The 7,415-nt window shown below is 50.3% G+C and overlaps 1 protein-coding gene across 1 annotated transcript in view; it reads left to right on the forward strand.

The window, feature by feature from the left end:
- Nucleotides 1–7,415, forward strand: part of MYO5B (myosin VB) — a 192,975-nt gene that overhangs the window by 86,401 nt on the left and 99,159 nt on the right. The window contains exons 11-12 of the mRNA XM_029921554.1: nt 101–182; nt 671–811. Coding sequence (XP_029777414.1) covers nt 101–182; nt 671–811 — 223 coding nt within the window. The remainder of the gene's footprint in view (nt 1–100; nt 183–670; nt 812–7,415) is intronic.

The following is a 7,415-nucleotide window of genomic DNA, read 5'->3' on the forward strand; positions in this document are numbered from 1 at the left end:
GCTGGGGAGGGGGCGGGGAGAGATGAGGCAGCCTTGTCAGAAGTCCCAGTGATCCCTTCCAGTAAGAGGAATGTCTTTCTGTCCTCTTTCCATTCTGCAGCTTTGAGACATTTGAGGTCAACAGCTTTGAGCAGTTCTGTATCAACTATGCGAATGAGAAGCTACAGCAGCAGTTCAACTCGGTAGGTTCGGCTCCTGACCCAGGGTGTCAGGGTGGGGACACCTCTCTCCCTGGGAGCAGTAGCCTGGGACACTTTTCTTCCACCCCAGGTCAACCGGCTCTGGCTCTGCCTCAATCTTCTCTTAGTTTCTTCGCGGTGCCCCAGCTTTGGGAAGGCGGTCCCTCTTGCTCAGGAGGAAGTCCGAATGGGGGAGTGGGCTTGAGAGGGTAAATGATCCTTCCCTTGGGTTTGCCCCCCATACCTCTGACCCTGGACTTCTGAGGTATTTGCTGAATTTCAAGCCAGTTGATTACTAGACTATTCTAGAGAAGGGTTCCCATGGGAACAGGGATCACCTAACTGTGCTCTCCTTTTCTACAGCCATGTCTGTGAATTCATGCCCAAACCTTTGCTGGGACTCCAAACTCACGTGGTTGGACTTCGGGAGAGATGAACACGAGAGTGTGCCTGCAGTTCACTAACTTTGGCCTTTTCACTTCTTACCCTAGCACGTATTTAAACTAGAACAAGAAGAATATATGAAGGAGCAGATCCCTTGGACCTTGATTGATTTTTACGATAACCAGCCCTGTATTGACCTCATAGAAGCTAAGCTGGGCATCTTGGACCTGCTGGATGAAGAGTGTAAGGTAACGGAGATGATGCACTCACTGTACTGGTTTAGTTCCCCGGTCAGGGGAGGAACAGGGGACAGCTGTGTGGAACAAGGGAGCATGTGAGGCCTCAGAGCTGGAATTCCTTGTTTAGTGTGCTGAGAAAAACCTCGGTGTCCATTCTACATGCTAGAAGGTAACTGTGTTGGTGACTGTGCATCTCTCTTAGCAGAGACTGGATGGTATGGACCAGCACGATATAATGGTGATCTGGGTTTGGGGCTGCAGATCTCCCAGGTGCTGAGAAAAAGACCCCAGCATCTAGACAGGCATCCCCAAAAAGACCGTGAGGGTCAAGAGCCCACCACCACCCAATGCTTGGTGGCAGATGAGGACCGTAGCTTCACCTTGATCTAGCTTTTTGTGGATTCTACTTCATGGGACAGGAGTGTTCTGAGTTGCCAGCATAGGGAGAATCAGGCCACCTGGGAAATGTGGAGCAGGGGGGAGCTGGCTTTTCTGAGTCATCATCCAACTTGTTTGGCCTTTGTTTTCCTGCTCAATGAATTAGCAGGGTTGGAGCTGATCTTCAGAATTTTGCCTGGTTTGGAGGTTGCTGACGAGAGGGTAAATGTATATGCAGCCCATTCCTCCAATAGTGAAAACTGACCAACAAGGGGTAGAAACCACACAATTCTTGGTATTGCAAGAAAAGAACCCGGTTGATTTTACTTTCCAGTCTCCCATGTCTTTCCTATAAAGGATTGAATGTGGCTTGATGGTTTGGAGGATAAGATATTTCCCTTCCAGAAAGGCACTCCTAGTTTCATTGCCTTTAATGATAAAACAGAAAGCTTAATAGAACAGTAGAAGACCAAGTGAAATATGCCAAAACCCACAGCTTGCATATCTTTATTTTTTATTTTTTATTTTTTAATATTTGTTTTGGGAGAGACAGCGAGCAGGGGAGGGGCAGAGAGAAAGGGAGACAGAGTCCAAAGCAGAATCCAGTCTCTGAGCTGTCAGCACAGAGCCTGATGGGAGGCTCAAACTCAGACTGTGAGATCATGACCTGAGCCGAAGCCCAACCATCGGAGCCACCCAGGTGCCCCTTTATTTTTTTTTTAAAGATTTTTTTTTTTTTAATTTTAGAGAGAGTGCATGAGTAGGGAAGAGAGAGAGAGAAACTTAAGCAAACTCCAAGCTCAGTGCCAAGCCCAGCACACTTTCTGGGTTCGGTGTCTGCTGCCAGCAGCTCCCTGACACACAGCAGGACAGTGCTCTGTTCCTTGTGTGCTCCTGTCAGTAACCACCTCCCCCCACCCCATGGGCAGCACCATGTCCTTGTGTCCACCCCACTGGGCTCTGGATTCCAGCCCTTCCCTCCTTTTCCTGGAGGTGAAGGGTAAGGCCATGCGAGGCCCTGAGAAGTCCCACGAAGCAGGCGCTGACCTTGCGCAGTTCTACCTGGTTCTGTGATGAAATGCTAAGGAGAACGTAAATCCCCGGCGCCTGGTCTCTCCCTGCTTGTGTATTCACACCTGATGCTTCAGGATGATGGATTCTGTGAATCAAGCAGCTGCCTAGTTGATTTTCAAGACTTTATCCTGTCTTTTAGCAGGCAAAATGAGGGCCCCATGTGGGTTTGTTTTGGCTTATGATTTGGGGACCTGAGAGGTGCCACTGCCCAAGGGAACACAGCCCAGGAATGTCCAGTGAGAGTGGCAGGAAGACAGGTGCAGGGATGTCAGACCCCAGGACCTGGGGAGCAGGTAGTTCCCAGGGTAGTCGCAGGGAGGCCCAAGCTGCAGACCGCATTCAGCGGTTGGGAAGTGACCTCCCCGAGTCCCTGCGCCTGGTGGACATGGATATCCTCAGGGCCGTCTCTCTACTGAGTGCAGAGAACCTGGAGGAGTATTCCTGTTGGAATCTGACTTTTGAGAAGCTAATGGAAGATCTGACTCTGTGTGGATGATCTCTGCCTTCATGTTCTGCGGAGCCTTCTCTCCAGGTCAGATTTATAAAATTAGGTGATTTCAGCTTAAGACTGCATCTGCCCCAGGTTCCTGCCCCCTGCAGTCTGTCGGACACCCAGAACGTATTATGCACCTGCTGTATGTCAGGGCTCAGGAGAGGAGGAAGGGTTCTCCCTGTTGGCCAGCAAGGACAGAAAGGGACAGGCCTGAATGTGTGGGGGTGGGGCCCGGACAGGGGGCTTCCAGAGCAGGCTGGAGGAGGCCCACGGGCAGCAGAGGGACGGCTAACCAGAATCAAGGGAAGGGGATGTTGACACAGCATGTCATTCATTCTCTTAGGTCTCGTGGCTTCCCTGTCGCCGAGGCTTCGTGGAGGGGTGGGTCCAAGGGAAACCTGGACTTCCTGCCAGTCAAGCTGGTGTTGAGAGGGGGCGACACTGCCAGTGGGACACATTGAAACCTCACTAGCAGCTGAGGGCGTGGGTGGAGCAGGGTAGGCAAGGTGAACCCCAAATTAAGGAATCCTGCAAAAGCCCCAGTGCAGAGACCTTTTTCTCCCAGACTTAATTGCTCTGGGAATTGAGAGTGAGTCAGGGCAGTCTGACGCAGCCGCTGGTAGTGGGTAGCTTTTATACCAACAGGTGTTAGCTCCGTCGGAATTCCTGGACCCGCACCCTTCAGAAGAGCATGTTTTCCTGTACAGAAACCATACCGCAGGAACAGTAACTTTATGAAATAGGCCTGCTGGGCCGCTGGCTCTGAGCCTGGGCAGGGTAGGAAGTCTCCTGGAGTTGGCCCAGACCAGGTGACTTGGCGTCCCTTGGGACTATCCTGTGGGACTGTCTCAGACACGCTCCTTCCCTCCACTGTCACTCAGGCACACTGCAGAATGAGAAAGAATAATGAGATTGCACCGTGAAGAATTGGGTTCTGTGACCCCCGTGTGACAGGACACAAAGCCAAATGAAGAATTGGACTCGTGGTATAAAAGCAGCCACCGGGAAAATCACTTTTCCTGGAGAAGACACACCATGTCAGGTAGAGCCAGCAAGCTGGGATCTAAATCAGAAATATGGACATTGGAGGGAGGCCACCTGGGTGGCTCAGTCGATTAAGTGTCTGACTTTGGCTCAGGTCATGATCTCATGGTTCGTGAGTTCGAACCCCACATCTGGTTCTGTGCTGACAGCTCAGAGGCTGGAGCCTGCTTCAGGTTCTGTGTCTCTCTCTCTCTCTCTGCCCCTCCCTGCTCATGCTCGGGCATGCTCTTGCTCTCTCAGAAATAAACATTAAAAAAAACTTAAAAAAAATGGAGATGGGGTGGCCACGGATCTCAAGGAGCAGCACATGGGGTGTGCTCTCTCCCCAGAGCCTGTGAGGGGTGCCCGTGTCTGCACAGGGTGCTCACGGAGGCTTCGTTCGGATGAAAAAGCCTTTCTACAGCCGTGGATTTAGTCAGCCCCAGACCCAGCCACAAACTACAGCTGCCCCTCAGTAACCAAGGGGTTACTGCTGTCTGGGCAGTGGGAAGACAAGGTGAGGCCGTAGAGGTGGCAAATTTGAGCCCCTGTGTGTAGGCGTGGCTGTGAAAGGGAGCGGGTGAGAGGACAGATGGGCAGTGGGTACACGGGACCCAGGTGGGGAGGAGGGGTAGGGCGTCCATGGCTACACACGAGTTTCTGCACGTAAAGCAGGTTTTCTGCTTGTTGGCAGCCTCTGTTTCCCTAAGAGACGAGATGTGAGCCCGGTGCAGGAGATGCAGTCTTGGAAGCTGGGAGAGTGTGCAGGCGGAGGGGAAAGGCTCTCCTGGCAACAGGGAAGGGAAATAGCAGTGTGCATGGATTTGTTGGCCAAGTTCAAAGACCATCCACGAAGAGAGGGGAGCTGGCAAGGCCAACTGCTCGCTTAGATCTGGACACAGTGGCCTGATCTGAAGAGGTGCAGTCTCACCGTGAAACGCAACGGTGTCTTCTTTTCAGGCATCAATACTAGGTTATACGAAATGACCAGCTGGACTTGATGAAGGACAGAGGTTGACAAGGTCTCAGCCACCCAGGTGTGGGGGAAGGACCCGATGGTTAGCAGGTTGATCTGGAGTGGGTGTAGTGCTGAGCACATGGCAGGGGCGTCTGGTGAAGGTGGAAAAGTCAAGTCCTGGAATGGGCATTGGGGGTGGCAGCCAGGAGGGGAGGAAGGAGTCTGAGAGAGAGCGCGCAGCGAGCAGCGCAGGCTGCCCAGGAGCCCGAGGACTCGCGCGCTCTTCCCTCTTCCCTATTTCTTTACACTTTTATCATTTCAGTAACAGTAAAATCAGGGATTAATGCGTTTTTACCAGCTTTATTGAGATGTAATTAACACACCGCACTATTTGCTCACTTAAAATATACAATTCCATGGTTGGCAGTTTGTTGAGAGTTGGACGACGACCCCCTCGACAATCAGTTGATGGCAGGCTCCTGGTTCTGTGCCCTCTTCACATCATTTTGAGAAGAGAGTAAGGCCACTTGCGTGAAGCCACATGTAGTGTTTTGTAAAGCATGTGCTTCAGCATATTTCAGAGTTGCTGATCGCACGGCCCAGATTTTATCAAAATGCAAGATGTGCTTTCTTTATCCCGTGTTCTTTTCTAATCTGTTCTGGTGATGAGTGCCTTCCCCCTAACCCTGTCTTGGGGGCTGCCTTTAACTCTCTGTTGTCAGACAGGAAAGCACAGGCTCCAGGGCCAGCCGGTCCTGGTTTGAACCCCGGCTCTGCTACTTCCCAACTGTGTTCCCTTGGGCAAGTTCCCTAACCCCTCTGTGTCGGCTTCTTCATCTGTAAAATTGTATAAACATCGTGCCTAGCTGATAGGATTCTTGTGAGGATTAAACGAGTTGGTACTTCTAAAATGTATAGAAACCTGACAGATTGGAACGCTGTGGGCATTCACTGTTAGCATTATCTGGGAATCTTAATTGTCGTGAGTCCTGCTGGCCCTTACTTCTCATCGAGGGTGGGGAGGTTCAGCAAGGAGACCCTTGTCAGGAGACGTATACATACTAGTTTTCTGATTCGTTGACGAGTATCAGTCTGAGTTAGGGAATATGTAGAATTATGGAGTCTACTGACGGGAGTCCAATTCATCGTCAGGATGAGATGATGTTGACCTAGGTGAGTCTTTTCTTCACAGTCCTGCCCTTCCTGTCCTGTCTGTTCCGGTGCTGCCGCGGTCCCGTCCCCTGTGTCCCTGTCCTTGCTCCAGGGGCCCTGCCGCTGACCCTTCTCCTCCCTTGTCCCTGGTGTTTCTACACACAGAATACTTGAAGACCAGCGTAAAACCGTATGCATAAAAGTGCTGAACCGAATGTATTTTGCCTGCTCGACACAATTAATAGCCTCTGTCAAGGAAAAGTTTTCTTTTTTTGAATTACCTACAGTGCTAAGCGCTGGATACTCAATAATAGTTACATTAAATCGAATATCGAGAAAAATCTGTTTGCTTACTGAGAAATTTGTTCTTAAGCCTATAAGCATTTTTCTTATGCCACAATTGTGTTTGTTTACGAAACAAAACCCTGTTTAAATGGCCGGTGTCAGGGTCACCTTCAGCCCTGCCTCATCCACACTACAGTGTAAACTAACGAAGGGCAGGCCAAGTTGTGACCTGGGGCTGAGGAAAGGGCGTGTGCGGTGGTCTTCAAGGATGACAGGAGGGAGTATCTTCCCACTCAAAGAGTTACCATCATCCTTCCGTTGTCCACAAAGCAAGATGCCTTTCTGCTTCTGAAGCCAGCTCTAAGGATACTGAAAGGGGCTGCCCTTCAGACGGCTTAACGTAGTGAAGCTTGTAAATTTGGGAATGGCAGAGTACCGAGCTCATTTGCTAGGTCCTTAATACATGCTGTGTGCCCAGAATTCAATTCTTTGAGAAAGGGAGCAAGTGAGCGAGGGGCAGAAAGAAGCAGGGCTCATGTTTTATCTGAAGTGGGGCTTGAGCTCACCAGATGCAGGCTTGAGCTCACAAACCGGGAGATCATAACCTGAGCCGAAGTCAGATGCTTAACTGACTGAGCCACCAGGCGCCTGCCCAGAACCCAATTCTAATTTCTTTGAAGGGAAGGTGAAATATTAGCAAGGCATACTCCTTGAGCCCAGTAAGCTTACCCTATGGACAAGGCAGTACACAAAAACCAACAACGAACTGAATTAGTGTATGTGTAAGCACTTAATCGTGAGGGATTCCAAAGTGAGATCAACAGTGGCCAGGATACTCATCATCAGGGAAACACAAATCAAAACCACACTGAGATACCACCTCACACCAGTCAGAGTGGCTAAAATGAACAAATCAAGAGACTATAGGTGCTGGCGAGGGTGTGGAGAGATGGGCACCCTCCTACACTGTTGGTGGCAATGTAAACTGGTGCAGCCACTCTGGAAAACAGTGTGGAGGTTCCTCAAAAAACTATCCATAGAACTCCCCTATGAACCAGCAATAGCATTGCTAGGGATTTACCCAAGAGATAGAGAAATGCTGATGCATAGGAGCACATGTACCCCAATGTTCATAGCAGCAATGTCAACAATAGCCAAAACATGGAAAAAGCCTAAATGTCCATCACCTGATGAGTGGATCAAGAAGATGTGGTATATATTCACGATGGAATACTACATGGCAATGAGAG

This window comes from Suricata suricatta, chromosome 14, assembly GCF_006229205.1.
Source record: "Suricata suricatta isolate VVHF042 chromosome 14, meerkat_22Aug2017_6uvM2_HiC, whole genome shotgun sequence".
NCBI lineage: Eukaryota > Metazoa > Chordata > Mammalia > Carnivora > Herpestidae > Suricata > Suricata suricatta.